At 42.1% G+C, this 20,011-nt stretch overlaps 1 protein-coding gene across 6 annotated transcripts; it reads left to right on the top strand.

Annotated features, from left to right (window-relative positions):
- The first annotated feature begins 632 nt into the window (after positions 1-632).
- acacb (acetyl-CoA carboxylase beta) lies at positions 633-19,909 on the top strand. 6 transcript variants are annotated; one of them, XM_028414896.1, is made up of 54 exons: positions 633-786; positions 2,353-2,902; positions 5,425-5,557; positions 5,634-5,772; positions 5,903-6,012; positions 6,109-6,190; positions 6,268-6,366; positions 6,529-6,638; positions 6,722-6,832; positions 6,923-7,132; positions 7,238-7,408; positions 7,492-7,653; positions 7,736-7,899; positions 8,131-8,281; positions 8,363-8,466; positions 8,544-8,625; positions 8,707-8,852; positions 8,942-9,092; positions 9,171-9,305; positions 9,629-9,775; positions 9,864-10,052; positions 10,148-10,248; positions 10,322-10,410; positions 10,495-10,619; positions 10,701-10,814; positions 10,993-11,106; positions 11,200-11,289; positions 11,382-11,500; positions 11,972-11,995; positions 12,949-13,077; positions 13,166-13,265; positions 13,351-13,458; positions 13,545-13,601; positions 13,755-13,796; positions 13,881-14,096; positions 14,175-14,330; positions 14,454-14,657; positions 14,751-14,906; positions 14,986-15,108; positions 15,190-15,459; positions 15,551-15,648; positions 15,743-15,863; positions 15,947-16,057; positions 16,423-16,566; positions 16,658-16,778; positions 16,862-16,958; positions 17,044-17,140; positions 17,224-17,359; positions 17,447-17,624; positions 17,747-17,859; positions 17,942-18,096; positions 18,179-18,349; positions 18,470-18,606; positions 18,967-19,909. In XM_028414896.1, exons 2-54 carry the CDS (start codon positions 2,373-2,375, stop codon positions 19,091-19,093), a joined length of 7,269 nt encoding a protein of 2,422 aa, XP_028270697.1. In that variant the 5' UTR covers positions 633-786; positions 2,353-2,372; the 3' UTR covers positions 19,094-19,909. The 6 variants fall into 6 exon arrangements, with proteins under 6 accessions (XP_028270697.1, XP_028270699.1, XP_028270698.1 ...); XM_028414897.1 differs by having other exon boundaries at positions 680-790; XM_028414898.1 differs by lacking the exon at positions 11,972-11,995.
- The last annotated feature ends 102 nt before the right edge of the window (positions 19,910-20,011 follow it).

The following is a 20,011-nucleotide window of genomic DNA, read 5'->3' as shown; positions in this document are numbered from 1 at the left end:
ACCGCTGATAGTCGCTCCGCACGGTTTGCAAACCGTCTTGATTGTCTTGAAATTAAACGTGTCTGTGTGTCTGTTCTCCTCCTGTGTTGTGTGACCATGCATGATGACGCCTTCTTCCAGCATCGCGGGGCAACGTCCTTACGCAGAGAGAGCACTTCTGATTGGCTCTCTGCCGCCGTCACCTGATTCGTCCCTCCCTTTCACAAACAAAATCTGCTCTGATTGGATCTCGTCTCCATCAATAATTTTGTCTCGTTTTTATTCGTTGACGGAAGTGTCAATCCATTTCGTCTTCGTTTTTGGCACCGTGCGTTAGTTTTTATTTAGTTATCGTCTCATTTTTATCAGCAAAAAAAAGGTCATTAACGAAAACTATGACGAAAATGATTCGTCAACAAAATTAACACTGATATTAGGAAACATCTGTGTGTAGCAAGGACTGTTGTTTAATAACGAAACTTTTATTAACCAGCTTTGGAAAATCTGAAGCTAAGCAAAGCCTTCTCTTTGGCTCTAAAGGCTCTAAAATAATGGACACAGCTTGTGTTTTGAACCCTCTCGTTAAAAACACATTTTTCCGATTTAACGTGAACTCATCAGAAGTTTCCTAATACTTACTCCTTGTGTTTTAACTGCACACTGAAACATCTCGCCGTTACACAATCTCCGGAGGAGCCCTTCTTCCTGGGAGGAGCTTGAACCCCCCCACATGTTTACTATCGCTGTGGATGGTGAGGAGGAGCTGAGCGGAGGTGGGGGATGGCAGACCCAGTGCTGCTGCTGGAGGTAGGTAGGTAGCTTTGACATTTGTTGGCTTAAAAATGTCTAAAACCATGAAGGCAGTAATAAGCAGCGGTGCAGTTAACTATGAACGAGTTCTGGAGCTTCGGTTTACATTTAAACAAACAGTGAGAAATATTGAATGTTTTTTTTAATTCAGATTGACTGAGAGTCATGTAAATTTATGAAAATTATATGTGGCTGGCTGCTAACTAGCTGTGTGACTGAGAGCAACAACAACAACAACGGAGCTTTTTGTCTGTAGCGGTGAGTTTTATAATGAAAGTTCAAAGATTCACTCCACAGCTGACACAAATAAACGTCTTCAGCAACTTCAGCTCAATGTTGTGGTTAAAAAACCAAACAAAAAGTGAACGCGTTGTGCTCCATATTTCCCTCCAACCTTATCTGTTATGTTTGGACAGTTATTACTGAAGCCGGTCTGTTTGTGTACATTGAACTGTCGGTTGAGGTCAGCATGGAGCTAAAGCTATATACCATAAGCTATAACATAATTTGTTGTCTTTTATTAAACAGTTTAGTCCAATTTTCATTAAAATGAATCGTGCTGTGACACACAGTGATGCTTTTAAATGATATTAAAAAAACTTTCAGATATAAATGTGCTCTTTGTGGGAGGTGATGGCTCAGCCTTAGTTTCTAACAAGCCTGAAAGTCAAAAGAGGACAAATGTCTCCTTGTCTGACTCTCTCACATGCATGTTAATAAATCCTTGTTTTCAATCTGTAATCCCGCCTTTCACTGGCACAGGAATCCAAATTAGTGTCACGTGGACTGCACCATAATAATAATAATACCCTTGACTTTACTTTCTCTCTCTGGATACATTTAAATGTTTATCAGTGCTGATGTGTTTGTACTGCTCCTTCATCCAAACTCTCGGGCATTCCCTCAGTGTTGACCTTTACCCCATTTGAAGCAGCCACACTCGGCTCTTGTGTCAGCTGTTGTAGACAGGCTGTTTACAGGAGCCTGGCTGCAGAATGAATGATACAAAGCTCCAGATCTATTCTGGATTTATTATTAAACTCATGTGTGCATGTGGCTGTGTGAATTTTCAGTTACTACTTATATGATTTGTGTTGTAAGTATATGTTGGAAGCATAATCTGTTTTAATCTTAATTTACCCAGATTATCCTGAGTGGGCTTCTGACATCTGACCACCTCAGCAAAGATGTCTTTAGACCAGAATAGAACAGAAACACAACTGCCACATAGCTTTGATGTTTTCTCACTTTACTGAACGCCAGACACGGACACAAGTATAATCTGACTGATTCTGGATTTTTGAGGCCACATAATTTTAAAGAAGTTCACTTTTTAAAGGGTTATCAAAAAACATTTTACACAGATTATTAACACACTGAAAATAACATATCAGTTTATCAAAGAGTTGATTTGATGATGTCTTTCAATGATTGCTTTTCCTTTGTGACTTAAACAGATAAAACTGTTTCTGTTGTATTTATACAAAATGAGTTACCGTGACAGGATAAAGAGTCCATCCTTAGTTCACATTCATTTGAATGTCGACCGTCTTCTTGTTTCAGTGTCCTGAGGATGCTTGTGAATGCTCCTGTTTGCAGTTTTGGGATTAATCCTATGGATATTTTTGTTGCTGCTGTGGAGGATTGATACCAAGACGGCAGCCATGCCTGTGAAAGGAGAGGAATCTCCTCCTGGCTGTGGTGCTTCTGCATCTGAGGAACCCACTGCACTTACCCCTCGTGCAGGAGGATATATCCCGTCAACTACCTCTACAGACAATGACAATAACAATCCTCAGGACAGCGAATCTGAAGTCAAAACACTGGACTGTGAGATTTTGCAGGCCTCCTCTGAGGTAAATTCAGAGCAGCCATCTTTGCCAAAGACCACCCAGAAGCCTTCTAAAGCCATCACTCCGATGCTCAGCTCAGGGCCCGAGGCAAGGGAACGCCTCAAGTTCATTCTGGGAGCATCAGAGGATAACTCTTCAGACGAGGAACCTCTGGTCGCAAAACCTCCAAGTGGTCCATGTCAGCCACCGACTTCATCCCTCAAGTCTCCCACTCAGCAGGCGTTCTCTGCAGTGCCACAGCCCAGCTCCTCAGGCATCAAGTAAGTTTCTGTTTAAGTGAATTTCATGTCAGCTGCGTTAGGTCAGGCATGGCGTCAATGCTCTGTCATGTGACTACACACAGGTGACAATCCTCCTCCAGTTGTTGAAATTCTGGCGAGTGACAGCCATGGCAGCATCTCACTCATGTAAAACAGTAATAAGTGGATGTTTTTTTTAGGGCTGGGGGTTCATCTGCACAAAAGCTTGTGGGTCCCACTCGTGGTGGCATTGCTGTTTTGTTTGTATGTTATCTTCTGACTGTTTTGAGCTGACCTGTGTTGTTGTCACATGCCAAACATCTCAACTCTATTATTGGAACAAGAGCCTCCGCCAGTGACTTTGAAAACAAGTGGGAGTGGTGTGACTCTAGGTCACAACACAACAAACAGTCTACAACCCTCCACAGGTTTTTAATTGTTTTTATTGTTTGTTAATGTCCAGTGGTTATTTTTAAACCCAGGCTAGATGGTTTATGATAGGCTGGAGGGTCAGAAGAGTTGTTTATTGCAGACAGCTACATCTTTGGACTGATTAAATCAGAAGCTATGTGTGGTAGTGGAGTTTGTGGCAGTCATCATGACGGGGAGAGTGGTAAGAGAAGCTCAACTTTTTGCAGAATTTTTTTCCTTTTGCAATGATTGTGTCTGTGTATGCATAGAGGGTTCAGCCTATCTGTGTCAAAAACTTTGCAGACTTTCTTTTTTAAATAAAGCAGAATACTGTGATCCATCCTGGTACTGCTGGTCTCTGCTCTATTTATATTTGCAAAGAGCAGTTAGCGATGTGTAGATATTTTGTGCACATGTGGGAGGGGAATAGGGAGGAAGCGCTGAAGAGGAAACAGGCTTTGTTGGTGTTACACTTTAATGCCCATTTTTACAGAGGAACGTAGCACAGAAAAGTAGACTGTATAATGGAGGGAAGGAGCTTTGAAAATCACAACTTATTCCCATATCTCCTGAGGTAAGCGGTTTTATATCTATGTAACTTGATACTCAAGCTGCAGTGTATGGTATGTGCACAGTTATCGCATGCTTTATACTGGAGCAACGGGAATAATAAAAGATAACATACAGTTGCAGCATACGTGTTTGTGAGCCAGGATGGAACACTCATGCAGCTTTACCATACTCGTGTAACTGCACATAGCTTGTTTTGGCACATAGACAAGTATGTAGAAGGGGAAGAAAAAACGTCTGTACTCTTTGGAACAGAGCAGCTTGTAGCGTGGCGTCATAATGAAGTCTTGTTTATGATTAGATTCTTTGTTCAGTCTTTGTCTTCTCTTGGAAAACGATGAAAAAATCAGAGTGAATGACGCCAAACTAGGAAATGTTATCCAAATCGAGTCCAATAACAGACTGTCCTGAGTGTACTGCACTGTACACGAGTTGGGTTTAAAGTTCATATTCACTCTGAGAGGTTTGCAGTCCAGCTGTAGTGTAAAGCTGCTGATGCAACACAGGTGTTTCTGAGTTATAGCTTAACATAGGGACAGAGTTTCTGTGAAGGTACAAGCGGCTTGTGGTGCAATAGCAGCCAGACTTTGGAATGAAGGAGACGGGAACATACAGATAATAGTGGTATGTATTGTAGAACATGTAAAAATGCATTGCCTGTTTGTTGTAATGATGGTGGTACTTTTTACTACTAAAGAGTATCTTTGTGTGATGTTTAAATTGGTATGCAAGGCTAAGTAGTGAAACCTGATTAGATGGTCAGCAACTTCCTATTGTGTTTCTGATGCTAAACCTTTTTATGTTCGTTCATTTCATTGCTTCAGATTGTGTACAAACATGTAGATTCTACTGACCTCATCATCTATGTAAAAAAACAAGCTAGTAGTGTGATCATCTGTTTAATGTTCTTTTGCAGACTTCAGATTCTATAAGTAAGATTATTTCCATTTAAAGAGGAGATTTAACCACTGACAAACAGATGGAAAAGAAATTAAATTTAAGCAGAGGCTTGTCATTAAATTATAGTTTGGACTACAGATCTAAAGCTTTTTATTTAAATGCCACACTGAGGTAGCCAGTGCTCAGCTGATATATATGTATAGTCACCAGCTGAAGCTACAGTCTGTGAATGCATACACATTTACCTTTTACTGGTATCTCATACTAAGTGGATCCTAATAGAGACAGTGTTGCTCCTATTTCTGGAGCTAATTTAAAATGGTCTTGTTCAGTCAGTTGGTTCTATGAAGAGCAGTGATTAAGGGCAATTTTAAAGATAAGGTCGGGAATAAATGGGTCAGTTCTCAGGGTTACTGACTGTTCCAGAGAAACTGAACTTTGACTTGAGATTTAGATTTGCGGTGCGGTGATTCACATGTTGCTCTGATCAACACTGTAGCTATATATGGCTGTGGAGGAGAACTGGGGTTGGGTTGTTTTTTGTGTACAAACACAGAGGCTGATGTGCTGCCTGCAGTTTCCTGAATTATTTAATGTGTGCTGCAGCTAACATACAAAACTGTGACTGAACTGACCAGCTAACCATAAGCGTTCCTCCTCAGACCTAGCATGTCTGGTCCTCACTTGGTGAAAAAAGGACGTGAACACAGAAAGATGGATTTACAAAGGGACTTCACTGTGGCCTCTCCCGCTGAGTTTGTGACACGGTTTGGTGGAAACCGTGTTATAGAAAAAGTAAGAAGTCCATTTTTTTTTCATTTTAAACATGTCTTGTTTATATATCAGCATTTGGTTTCTGTTTCTGTTACAGGTACTGATAGCTAATAATGGCATCGCTGCAGTCAAATGCATGCGTTCAATCCGTCGCTGGTCCTATGAAATGTTTCGCAATGAGAGGACCATCCGTTTTGTGGTCATGGTAACGCCTGAAGACTTGAAAGCCAATGCAGGTCATTGTGAACTTGATAATGTTTTATTACCCAGCAGACGTCATCACGAAGAACTTATCAGGTTTGCCTAAGAATACTGTATCTTAACTGCTGATTTATCATGCTGCTTGGTATTTTTTGTCCCTCACAGAATATATTAAAATGGCAGACCACTATGTGCCTGTGCCCGGTGGCACCAACAACAACAACTACGCCAATGTAGAGTTGATAGTAGACATTGCAAAAAGAATCCCAGTGCAGGTGTGTTTCATCACTTTACCTACACAATAATGTCTACATGCTGAAAAACAATTGTGACCAGCGGTCATCACTGTCTGTGTGTATTCTACCTTACAGGCAGTGTGGGCAGGTTGGGGCCATGCGTCTGAAAATCCCAAACTGCCGGAGCTCCTGAACAAAGCAGAAATATCATTCTTGGGTACAAGAGCTTTTTTCATTTGGCTCTTTAGCACATGTGTCACATCTCATCATTAACCAAGCTGCTGTCTCTCTCAGGCCCATCCAGTAAAGCCATGTGGGCTTTAGGGGATAAGGTGGCTTCTTCCATTGTGGCCCAGAGCGCTGACATTCCCACACTTCCATGGAGTGGATCAGGTGATGCATTAACTACCCAAACTGTCTCAAACTTATTTTGTTAAAAAACAGTTTAACTCAAAGAATCTCTGTTGACTTGAGGCTGTGACCTTCAGGTGGCAGCACAGACCTTTGGTACATTGTATGTTTTGCCTGGTTTGTCATTTTGTTGTTGTGCTGTAGGTCTAAGGGTGGACTGGGCTGAAGAGGACCAAAGAATAGGCAAAATCATCAGTGTTCCTCTAGAGATCTACAAAAAGGGCTGTGTTCATGATGTAGATGATGGGCTGGCAGTAAGTCATTGTAATAATTTATGATAAGCTAAACTTACTCCACCAAGAAAGAATATTTTGAGATGTTTGTTTTTTCTTTGCAGGGAGCTGAGAAAATTGGTTATCCGGTTGTCATCAAGGCCTCTGAGGGAGGCGGAGGAAAAGGTATCCGGAAAGTTGAAAGCTCTGAGGATTTTCCAAGTTTCTTTAGACAGGTCTGTGTCATTACATATCACACTGCAATAAAGCCCCCAATGTATTTGCTTGAATGCAGTTCTTACAGTTAACATCTATTCTGGATGCAGGTTCAGACAGAGGTACCCGGCTCACCCATCTTCATCATGCAACTGGCTCAGCATGCGAGGCATCTGGAGGTCCAGATACTGGCCGATGAGTATGGGAACGCTATCTCTCTATTTGGACGAGACTGCTCCATCCAGAGGAGGCACCAGAAGATCATAGAGGAGGCTCCTGCCACCATAGCAGCTTCTTTAACATTTGAGCAAATGGAGCAGGTCAGTTTATAACACTAGATGTCTGTTTTTTTTTCACAAGCCTTTTTTTTAGAGCTCGATTTTCTGCTCTGGTTGACTTTGCTCTCCTGGTTCTTTGTGGTCTAGTTTGCTGTGAGACTGGCGAAGATGGTGGGCTATGTGAGTGCAGGGACTGTGGAATATCTCTACTCTGAAGATGGTAGTTTTCATTTCCTGGAGCTGAATCCCCGTCTGCAGGTGGAACATCCCTGTACAGAGATGATTGCAGATGTAAACTTGCCGGCTGCTCAACTTCAGGTAAACGTCAGACGGCAGACTCTGTGGTGATGATGTAGGCACAAACCCAACCCCATGTTACCTTGTTGTTTCATCCCTGATAGATTGCAATGGGCATTCCCCTTCATAGAATTAAAGACATACGTTTGCTCTGTGGTGAGAGTCCTTGGGGTGACTCTGTCATTAACTTTGAGTTTCCACACTGCACACCGAGTCCGAGAGGGCACGTCATAGCTGCTCGGATCACTAGTGAGAACCCCGATGAGGTAAAGCCCAACAGCATGAAGACATTTTGCTATGAATCTTTTATGTTCAACACTGACACGTTCTCCTCATGCTCACTCACAGGGCTTTAAACCCAGCTCTGGCACCGTGCAGGAGCTGAACTTCCGCAGCAGTAAAAATGTCTGGGGTTATTTCAGTGTTGGGGCAACTGGCGGCCTCCATGAATTTGCAGATTCACAGTTTGGACACTGTTTCTCATGGGGAGAGAATCGAGAAGAAGCCATTTCGTAAGCCTTTTTTATGATGGTGCTGGGATAATTGATCTTGAGCAATTAAGTTTTTAGGTATAGATTGTGAGGCAACAGGTAATGATGCAATCTGTCCTGATGTAATGATGTAGAGGATGCAGTGACCCGCCATTTTTAAAAAGAAAACCCTGTAGACAATAATGCACCATTCAGCTGTCACAAATATATGTATGTGTGTTCATTAGGTGTTGTGTTTGCTGCGTGTTTCAGGAACATGGTGGTGGCCATGAAGGAGCTCTCTATCCGAGGTGATTTCAGGACAACGGTTGAATACCTCATTAAGCTTCTGGAGACAGAAAGCTTCAGAAACAATGACATCGACACTGGCTGGCTGGATCATCTCATTGCAGAGAAAGTGCAGGTAGGAAGACTTTAAGCTATTACATGGCCATGTGCTGGGCTGCTGTCTTTTGACACATGGAATCATTTGTTCCCTCTATAGGCAGAGAGACCAGATACCATGCTTGGTATTGTGTGTGGGGCCTTGCATGTTGCTGATGCTAGCTTCAGGAAGAGCATGTCTGACTACTTGCATTCACTGGAAAGGTCAGTAAATGTATCCCTTTCTATCATCTCCTGCTGTGTATTGATATTAATAAAAACATCCTCCACTGCTTCTGCAGAGGTCAGGTGCTGCCTGCAGCCAGCCTGCTCAACTCTGTCAGTGTGGACCTAATATATGAAGGAGTTAAATTCTGCCTAAAGGTATTTGCTTTGTTCACTCCCTGCTCCTTCTTTGGCTTAACCCTATTTTAACCAATCAAATATAAATACTTCTGCCTGCAGGTTGCTCGCCAATCACCAACAACATACGTCATCATGATGAACGGCTCCAACATTGAAATAGATGTTCACCGGTTGAGTGATGGAGGCCTCCTGCTTTGCTACAATGGCAGCAGTCACACCACCTACATGAAGGAGGAAGTAGACAGGCAAGGGCTATGTGACTATGTGAACATCCGAAAGCTTAATTCACTCATGCTTTTAATTGTTCTCATCAGTATTATTTTTAACCCTACAGCTACCGTATCACTGTTGGCAACAAAACCTGCGTGTTTGAGAAGGAGAATGATCCCACAGTTCTAAGGTCGCCCTCTGCTGGCAAACTGCTGCAGTACACGGTGGAGGATGGAAGCCATGTGTTTGCAGGAGAGACCTATGCAGAGATTGAGGTGATTTTGGTGAAATGTATGCAATATCTGTCGTTTCAGGATATGTGTGGGGCTTATATGTTTGTGCTGTACATTCAGGTGATGAAGATGGTGATGACTCTGACTGTGCAACAGTCCGGCTGTATCCACTTTGTCAAGAGACCTGGCGCAGTTCTGCAGCCTGGCTGCGTTGTGGCTCACATAGAGCTGGATGACCCCAGTAGTATACACAGGGTGAGAGTTCTTATGTTTGTCCTTATTTTCTGCCAAATCTGTCCTGTTAATATGTAACCTGAACGTCTTGATAAAAGTACTGCTTTGTCCTTTACAGTTTGCTTTCCATGACTAAACAATGAGGCGATAGAATCTAAGAAAATAATATATTATAAATATAAAGTTGCACAGCATTTTAAAAGATCCCTTTTTTGTGCATGTATGTATGTATGCTGTTCATTAAATAGATCCATTCAGAGCCCTTACTGTTGATTGTTAAAGCTCAGTTTTTGTAATTGCACATATCTTCTTACCATTGTTCTATCCAATGCTTTCTGTCACAGGTGGAACTTAACACAGCCACGCTGCCTCCACAGCAACCTCTGCCGATGGTTGGTGAAAAGCTTCACCAGGTGTTCCACAGTGTGCTTGAAAACCTGATAAAAGTGATGGATGGGTACTGCCTGGAGGAACCTTACTTTAGCAGCAAGGTACACATCAGCCACCATAGACTCTTGAAGTAATTAAAGAAGTTTCGCTACTAAAATCAGCTTTGGGTGTGCATTGTTATCTCTGCAGCTGAAACAGTGGGTGGCTACCCTGATGAAGACTTTTAGGGACCCATCACTGCCACTCTTGGAGCTCCAGGAGATCATGACGAGTGTAGCGGGTCGTATTCCCCCAAGCGTCGAGAAAGATATCCGTAAAGTCATGGCTCAGTACGCAAGCAACATCACCTCTGTCCTCTGCCAGTTTCCCAGTCAAAGGGTAAAAGATATTAAAAAAATATATTTTGTGTCTGTGTCCAGAAAGAACTTCTTTAAGTACAAATAATCTCTCTTTTTACACTTGTTTGGTTTCAGATTGCAAACATTTTAGACAGCCATGCAGCAACTTTACAGAGGAAGGCTGACCGAGAAGTTTTCTTCATGAACACACAGAGTATCGTCCAGCTGGTGCAGAGGTTAGATTTTCTTTTAGTTCTTGTCCAGCAGTAGTAACATGTATGATTGACAGTATGGTTATGTTCTTTGCAGATATCGCAGTGGAATCCGTGGTTACATGAAGTCTGTGGTTCTGGATCTGCTGAAGCGCTACCTGCAGGTGGAGATGCAGTTTCAACAGGGTGAAATGAATTTTCTTGTAAATTCTTTGTGACAGTAACTGTTGCAGTTGACCTCCAGTTACAATACTTGTGCCGTTTCAACAGCTCACTATGATAAGTGTGTCATCAACCTGAGAGAACAGCACAAACCTGACATGAGTCCTGTGCTCGACTACATCTTCTCTCATGCTCAGGTCTCCAAGAAGAACATCCTGGTTACCATGCTCATAGTAAGGGCTCCATTTTTATTTTTAAAGTATCCTTTAAACTTTAGTGATACTGACAGGAATGTTGTTTGTATCTTTGTGCAGGACCAGCTGTGTGGACGGGATCCCACCCTGGCAGATGAGCTCATGGTTATTCTGAATGAACTCACACAGCTAAGCAAGATGGAGAACTCAAAGGTGGCCTTAAGAGCCAGACAGGTGATGCCGAAATTACAAAAGAAGTAAAGGTTTAAGTCCTGATTTACTGAGTCAGTCATATAGTTTTGTTCACATTATATGTTTGTATCTCAAATTAAACATTTTTAGGGTTTTTTTGGGATTAGGCCGTTATAATCAGATCATTGTTTATTGTTTATCAATTAAAAATATCTCACAGGTCCTGATCGCCTCTCATTTACCATCTTATGAACTGAGACATAACCAGGTGGAGTCCATCTTCCTGTCAGCTATTGACATGTATGGACATCAGTTTTGCCCAGAGAACTTGAAGGTTAGCCCTGTGTGAAGAAACGTCACTGTGATTGTCAGTTTGCAGTCGCTTTAATACCAAACGAATAACACTTTTTTTTGTCATTTGGAACAGAAACTCATTCTTTCTGAAACCTCTATTTTTGATGTTTTGCCCAACTTCTTCTATCATGCCAATCAAGTTGTTTGCATGGCTGCCTTAGAGGTATGGATTCAAACTAATTAATTTCTCTCTAAAGCATTTTGCTTTATGTCTTGATCAGTGATAATTACTTGGTTCTCCTTTGACTTTTTCAGGTGTATGTTCGCAGAGCCTACATCGCCTATGAGCTGAACAGCATCCAGCATCACCAGCTTCAGGATGGAACATGTGCTGTAGACTTCCAGTTTATGTTGCCGTCATCACATCCAAACAGGTAATGCATTTCCTTGTTATGTAACACAGTGTCGTCTTGAATTACTCTAGGTTCTCTTCCAAATACAACAAATACTGCATCAACAGAGCACTAGAGGCTGTAATGTTGTCTCTAATGGCAAAGTGGACTGAAAGAGAACAGAAAATGCCTTAAATTGTATATTTTTATTAAATAAATCCTTGCCTTAAAATTCAAAATGTGTGTTTTGGCTTTTCATTTAAAAGCCTGATAGATCGATAAAGATAATCCAACAGTCAGCTGTACCCAGTGGTACAGGTCAAAACAGCTTAAAAACCTCTGCTGTAACTGCTTATGGCTAACTTTGAATGCAGAATGTTCCCCCCCACTGGATATTAATGTGAATGTGCATAGCTTCTTATAAAATGCATTAATCTACTCATAATGCCTAGAGGTAGACATACAGTTTGGTCCTCTACTGCTAATATTCACCTGTCAATCATCTTATTTCAGAGGGAGCAGCCCTACTCTGAACAGGTAGAGTAAAGCTCCTCCCAACCAGCTAAACTACATGAATGTGTGTATGTCTCACAGCAATGCATGCTGGATGCACCGCCTTGCTTTTTCCTTTCTGCCCAGATGCGTGTGCTTCAGCACTCCTCTAACAAGTCCTTCCTAATTGAGGTTTAAGCTGAGCTTCTCCCTACAATTTTATTTTTGTTGCTTCTCTCAACTTTAAAGCATCACTGAGCTTTTTGAGTGGACCATTTCTTTCGATCGTTATGTTCCTCTTAAAAACTTCAAGCCTGAGATTTCAAACATTGCTACCAAATGGGAAGTCTGTATTCTCCAGGATCAGATTATTAATTTTCAAATCTGAATCAGAAAATGGTTATGATTACCCTGGCTAACAACAATATACAATCCCTTTAAATTCAATACATAAAATGTACTGTATCAACCAGACGAGGATCTGACTTGGACTTTTACAGTGACTTCATTTGGACTTTAGCTCTACAGCATCAGGCAGCAGTTCCACCCACTGTTAAGCTTATACACACTTTCAGACCTGCCTGTCTCCAGTCTGATGGCATCTTAATGTGTCAGTTTCCTGTTGGAAAGAACATTAGATATAATTTAGTTTTGCAGCACTCTGCTCCAGCACTCAGATTATAAGCAGGACTGAAGGACAGAAAATAAATCACCATGGCAGTAGATGTTAAGGCTGAGCAAGTAGTGAGGGAAGCTTTATGTGAAAGTATACACCACTACAAAATCAGTTAGAAAGCAGCTCACATTAGATGCAAACGGTGTCCAGTTGTGACACAGACTGACTTGACTTGGGCTAAACAGACACTGTGCCTGTCTGCTATCATCAGTATGTAATTAGAAACAAATGTGATTTGCTTTAATTGCTCTCTGTATTTGCACAATTTGCTGTTCAGCACCCATTTCTCTGTGATCACTCAGTGGTCTCAACTTGGTTTCAGGGTTCCTGTGCCAGTGAACGGATCACTAAGCAGGCAGAGCAGTGAGCTCTTCCTGGAGGGAGCTTTGTCTCCGCCCTGCCAGCGCATGGGGGCCATGGTGGCCTTCCAGGGTTTTGACGACTTCAAAAGGTTTTTAGCTTTTTCCGGTTTTTCACAAGACACCAGGGATGTGTAGATCAAGGTATCTCCTGCCAATGCACTTCTTTTTCATTTACAGGAGTTTTGATGAAGTGCTGTGCAGCTTTGCAGAACCGTTCATGGAGAGTTCCTCGTTTGTAGAGTCCTGCTCCAGTCTCTATGAGGAGGAGAACCTCAAAGTGGGTCCCGTGTGGCTTTATTATAGGTTCAGAGGCTTATCAATACAAAGACTTTGTTCATCTTTGTTTCTTCCATCCATTACAGAATTCCAGGGAAAATCCAATACACATAATCAACGTGTCCATAAAAACGGCTGACACAGAAGACGACGATGCCCTGGTCACAGACTTCACTGCCTTCACCCAGTCAAAGGTCAGCCACCAAATCAAAGTTCAAAAAAATCAAAGTCCATTCATTTTTAATGGTGTCTGTGTATGTGTGTGTTTTTATTTTAACAGAAGGCAGTCTTGTTTGAGTATGGGATCAGGAGAATCACATTTCTGATTACACAGAAGGTAAGAGTTCTTTTATACAGTGGATTATTCTCGTAAACCATATTGATTGGGTTTTGTTACAGTAAGTTACAGTAAGTTTCTGCTTTGACAGGATGTACCAAGAACAACAAGAAAAACATAATATCCTGTTCTTTGTCTATTTCATTCAAACAGAGAGAATTTCCCAAGTTCTTCACATTTAGAGCTAGAGATGGGGTGAGTGTTTATTAACCTGAATGCAGTAAACATATGCTGTTGGAGAGTATGATGATGATCTGCCCAAGTAATTCTTCTCTTCAGTTCCAGGAAGATCGTATTTACCGGAATCTGGAGCCAGCTTTAGCATTTCAGTTGGAGCTCAACCGAATGAGGAACTTCGACCTGACAGCCGTTCCCTGTGCTAACCACAAAATGCACCTGTACCTGGGAGCTGCTCGTGTTCAGGAGGGTGCTGAAGTTACAGACTACCGCTTCTTCATCCGAGCCATTATCCGCCACTCAGATCTCATTACAAAGGTAGGAGTAGGAAATCAAAGCTTACCTTTTTAAACAAAACACGATCTTTAATTTATTTAAATATTTATACACAACCAGGAAGCTTCCTTTGAATACCTGCAAAACGAAGGAGAGCGTCTCTTGCTGGAGGCCATGGATGAGTTGGAGGTGGCTTTCAGCAACACCAGCGTTCGCACAGACTGCAATCACATCTTCCTCAACTTTGTCCCAACTGTCATCATGGACCCCTCTAAAGTTAGTGTGCAGCCTTCTCCTCTACAATATATATTTCAACTTTTTTTAAAAACAAATATTTTATCCCTGTTGTGCACTGAGACTCAGTGAATGTGTGTGTTGTCCTGATTTTGGGGTCCTCAGATAGAGGAGTCTGTCCGCTCTATGGTGATGCGTTACGGCAGTCGTCTTTGGAAACTGCGGGTCCTGCAGGCTGAGCTAAAAATCAACATTCGTCTGACACCAACTGGCAATACCGTTCCTATTCGTCTGTTTCTCACTAATGAATCTGGCTATTATCTGGACATCAGCCTGTATAAAGAAGTCATTGACCTAAGTTCTGGACAGGTCAGAACAATTGGAGAAAATATAGCATGTGTTAAAGAGGAGGCTTGTTTATTGTTATGTAAATTACCAGTTTCGCTTCATGATCTTTTGCAGATCATGTTCCGGTCGTATGGAGACAAACAGGGTCCTTTGCATGGCATGCTGATCAATACTCCCTATGTGACCAAAGACCTGCTGCAGGCCAAACGATTCCAGGCTCAAACTCTGGGCACTACATATGTCTATGACTTCCCTGAGATGTTCAGACAGGTAGTGCTTACTCAGTGAATCACTTCTCTCTGTCTTTAATGTTCCTATGTTGTCTGACTGGAAATCTTGAATCTTGTAGGCATTATTCAAGCAGTGGGGTCCAGGCGATAAATGCCCCAAAGATGTGCTGATGTGCACCGAACTGGTTCTGGACCCACAAGGGGGACTTGTGCAGATGAACCGGCTGCCTGGAGACAATGACGTATGTACCAGGCTTTTTAAGAACTACTACAGTGTCTGTGCTGCCTCAGTGTGATTACTCACTGTAACTGTCCTTCACCAGGTGGGGATGGTTGCCTTCAGGATGAAAATGAAGACTCCAGAGTACCCAGAGGGCAGAGACATCATCGTCATCTGTAATGACATCACTCACATGATCGGCTCATTTGGTCCTCAGGAGGATGAACTCTTCCTTCGGGCGAGTGAGTTGGCTCGAGCTGAGGGCATCCCCCGCATTTACATCGCAGCCAACAGCGGAGCTCGCATTGGCCTGGCTGAAGAGGTCAAACACATGTTTCAGGTGGCCTGGATCGACCCTTCTGATCCCTACAAGGTGACCAAAGCTTCTTATTTTTCTAGAATAAACTCTGGAAAAATATATTTGTGTCTTTTTACATGTATAATGTGTTTTTTTTCTTCTATAGGGATTCAAATACCTGTACCTGACCCCACAGGACTACACCCGGATCAGCTCCACCAACTCTGTTCACTGTCACCACGTAGAGGAAGGTGGAGAGTCCAGGTATTTCTTGGTTTTTATGAAGTCAGCTTATTATTGATATATAACTGAAGTGAATCATAGAGCTGTGTCCTTATCATGTGCTCACCTGTTATAGATACATCATCACTGACATCATCGGTAAGGATGAAGGGCTTGGTGTTGAGAACCTGCGAGGTTCTGGCACCATTGCTGGAGAATCTTCTCAGGCTTATGAAGAGATCATTACAATCAGTATGGTGAGAATGAAGATCTGACATCATTAACAAGATCAGGACAAAGTCTTTTTTGTTTAACATGTAACCACCTAATATTGTCACAGGTGACGTGCCGTGCTATTGGAATTGGAGCTTACCTGGTTCGTTTGGGACAGCGAGTGATCCAGGTGGAGAACTCTCACATTATCCTGACTGGAGCAGGAGCTCTTAACAAGGTTTGTTGATTTAATTTTTGTGGTGTTTTCTAAATATATAATGAATAAGACTTTCCCCTAAAATAATACTGCTGTTGTGTGTTATTGTGAACCACCCATACAACTGTGTCTGAGCAAATGAACCTGGTTGAAGAGCAGAAACACTGGAGGGTAAACAGTGAACAGGAGATGAAAGGTTGAGCCACAGAGTGATGTGGCTGTTGTGACAATACACTTTAATTCAAACTGGCATTAGCACAACCTCAGAAGTAGTAAAAAGTATGTGGAAACTGTGAGGTTAATCAGTTCTAGTTAGTTCAGCCACAGTGACTCTTCAGAAAGAAGTGCCAAGGTCCACAACCACTGAAGCGCCTGTTTCTGTGCAGGTTCTTGGCAGAGAAGTCTACACATCCAACAACCAGCTGGGAGGAGTCCAGATAATGCACAATAATGGAGTCACACACACCACCGTGCCGGACGACTTTGAGGGCGTCTTCACTATCCTGCAGTGGCTCTCATACATGCCAAAGGTTCTGATAAAGCCGTGAGGTTTACAAAGTATGCGGTTTAAATGTAAACATATAGTAAGTGAATCAACCTGTTTGTCTTCTGTCCTCACAGAACAAACACTCCCCTGTGCCTGTCATACCAACCACAGACCCAGTGGACAGAGAGATAGAATTTACTCCCACAAAAACGCCATACGACCCCCGCTGGATGCTCGCAGGCAGACCACACCCCAGTGAGTCACATGATGATCATCAGTGCTTCTCTATAGTTATAGCATGAAATCCGATTAATATGATTTTGTCTTTGTGTTATCAGCGGTGAGGGGTTCCTGGCAGAGCGGATTTTTCGACCACGGCTCTTTCATGGAGATCACAGAGTCTTGGGCTCAGACTGTGGTAGTGGGAAGAGCACGGTGAATAGATTTGATATATATTTGCGTTAAAGTATTAAACCTTCAACACAAATAAACTAATAACACTGTTGTTAAACAAATTCAGGTTAGGAGGAATCCCTCTTGGTGTCATTGCTGTTGAAACACGCACAGTTGAGGTCACCATCCCAGCAGATCCAGCAAACCTGGACTCAGAATCTAAAGTAAGTAAATCTCTGTGTGCTTAATTCCTACATAGGATAACTAGAAGATTATTTTACCTCTGCTCTGTTTGTGTTACCGTCAGGTTCTGCAGCAGGCCGGCCAGGTGTGGTTTCCAGATTCTGCTTTTAAAACGGCTCAGGCAATTTGTGACTTTAACCGTGAACGTCTGCCTCTCATGGTGTTTGCTAACTGGAGGGGTTTCTCAGGGGGGATGAAAGGTATGGGATGCATAACTTACGGTATTTTTTTCAGATTGTGAAGAAACTCAGTTGTTATACAGTATCAATTATTGTTTTCTGTGCCAGATATGTATGACCAGATCCTGAAGTTTGGGGCCTATATAGTGGACAGTCTGCGTAGTTTCCGTCAGCCAGTGCTCGTGTATATACCACCACAGGCTGAGCTGAGAGGTGGCTCCTGGGTGGTGATAGATCCCACCATCAACCCGCTGTGTATGGAACTGTATGCTGACAGGGAGAGCAGGTACAGGAAACAAGTTTGTTTAATTCAGTAACATGGGTGTGAGTAAGTCAATTATAGCTCGTGCTTTATATTTCTAATATTTCTAAATCTAATATTTATATTATATGTTTCTTTTTTTCCAGAGGTGGCGTGCTTGAGCCTGAGGGTACTGTGGAGATCAAATTTAGGAGAAAAGACCTGCTGAAGACCATGAGAAGACTTGATTCAGTCTATGCTAGTCTGGTTGAGCAGCTTGGTAAAGGCTCTGTGTCCAGTTATCTGTAATTGCTGTATATTGCTGAAATCTTCCTAACCTTGGAGTGACTGCTGTGTTACAGCCTCCCCAGAGCTGTCAGAGAAACAATGCAGAGAACTGGAGGCAAAGCTCAAAGCAAGGGAGGAGTTCCTGTTACCCATCTACCACCAGGTGGCAGTGCAGTTTGTGGACCTCCATGACACTCCAGGCAGAATGCAGGAGAAGGGAGTCATTACTGTGAGTGGTGTTAGTGATAGTGTTCTAACTTTATAGCTGTTTGATTCAAGCGTTTATAGCACATTTCGCTGCATCATTACAGGACATTTTGGACTGGAAGAATGTGCGGACCTTCTTCTACTGGCGCCTGCGCCGCCTCCTGTTGGAGCAGGTGGTGAAGTGTGAGATTCTACAGGCCAACAATGATCTCAGTGACGGACACATGCACTCAATGCTACGGCGATGGTTTGTTGAAACAGAGGGAACAGTCAAGGTATGCATCCATAGCCAGGGTCTGGATTTGTTGAGTGAATAATGTGTTTTTTTTAAATCACTCTACACTATTGTGAATATAAAGGGTGTAGAATGAACAGTATGACCATCTGTTTTACAGGCGTACCTTTGGGACAATAACCAAGTAGTGGTAGAGTGGCTTGAGAAGCATTTGTCCACAGAGGATGGCACCCGCTCAGCCATCCGTGAGAACATCAAGTACTTGAAAAGGGAAAACACTTTGAAACACATTCGCAGGTATGCAGACACTATATTGAGCTAAGCTGTGTGTTATGCCATACTACATCACTAAAGGTGACATTTTAACTAACAGAGCCAATCAGGAATGATTGCCTACAGTCTACCAGCAATGTCAAGTTTAGATTAAGTTGCTTGTGTGTTTATTGACTGCATGTTCATATTTAAATATTAGGATTAAATTCCATAGATGGATAGATGGTCATATTGGGTTGAGATGAGTTTGGATCTGTAATATAATTAGGATTTTCTGCAACCTCCAACAAAAATTGCTGAACAAACCTCGTCTGCCTTTTCACCTCTGAAAATATTTATATAAAGACAGCATGTTTTTTATTGTAATTTCTCTGTTGTGTTCAGCTTGGTGCAGGCCAACCCTGATGTTGCCATGGACTGCATCATTCACATGAGCCATAACATCACCCCTTCCCAGAGGGCCAAGCTATCACACCTGCTCGCAACCATGGATGACACCAACACCAGTTAAGCTCTGACACTTTATCAGATTACACTAGTGCTGTTAAAGTGCTGTTCAAGTGTACTGATACTGAGGTACTTTAGCATAAAGGTAAATGGACACAGCATTGAATACCAGGTTTATGGTTTTTGTTCAGAATAAATGAATAAAATACATGTATAAGGACAGTGCAGCCTGTTGTCAACTTTGCTCCACAGAGCGACCTTTCCACGTTTATAAAGCAGAGTCCAAGCTCATTTCAGCTCCAGGTACCCTCCCTCTCTGGTCTTCACTGAAACACATTTCACACACTACTACTCCCTTACTTCATACTGTACGTGCAACAGGTGTCAGTATTAAACTTGTCTTCATTGAGGCTGGAGTTACTCCAGCATTATAAAATGGAAGACTTTAGATTTAGGTGCTAGAGCTGGTGTTCCATCTTTGAATGTAATAATGAGCTCATTAGTTTGTCAGATAGAAAATACCTAATTTTGTCTTTGACTGAAAAATAGTTGGTGAATACTGTAATTCACATGTTTCAAATGAAAACGCACATTTATGATAAGCAGAATAATGAGTGATAACAGTTGTTTTTGAGGACAGTGGTGTGAATGTTAGAAGGTAGTGCGACACTGTATGTGGAAAAATATGTCATTTGTGAAAGCGTTCTAACTCAGGTTTCATCTAGGGTGGACATAAAGTGGCAACGTCCATGCAATGTCTTGAATATCCCTTATCAGCCATGACAGTTCATTGAATGTATATACAATCTATTTTTTCCTGTGTCCTGTATCGTACAAAGGGCTGTTGGTTAATAAATCTGAAATATTTCAAAAGAAAAAAGCTGCTTTTATTTTTACCCATTTGATTTTATTATGATCAAGTTAATGAACATAATATACATGCGGCCATCAGATGTGTTAATGTGTAAAAAAAAAAAAGAAA

Source organism: Parambassis ranga, chromosome 9, assembly GCF_900634625.1.
Source record: "Parambassis ranga chromosome 9, fParRan2.1, whole genome shotgun sequence".
Taxonomy (NCBI): domain Eukaryota; kingdom Metazoa; phylum Chordata; class Actinopteri; family Ambassidae; genus Parambassis; species Parambassis ranga.
This window is presented reverse-complemented; position numbering and strand designations above follow the sequence as displayed.

Bases quoted from the DNA above. Each gene is read 5' to 3' on its own strand.
- acacb (XM_028414896.1), top strand. From the start codon at position 2,373: ATGCTCCTGTTTGCAGTTTTGGGATTAATCCTATGGATATTTTTGTTG. The intron at 10,249-10,321 runs GTTAGATTTTCT...TGTTCTTTGCAG, and splicing joins ATCGTCCAGCTGGTGCAGAG to ATATCGCAGTGGAATCCGTG. The intron at 16,058-16,422 runs GTTTGTTGATTT...GTTTCTGTGCAG, and splicing joins GAGCAGGAGCTCTTAACAAG to GTTCTTGGCAGAGAAGTCTA.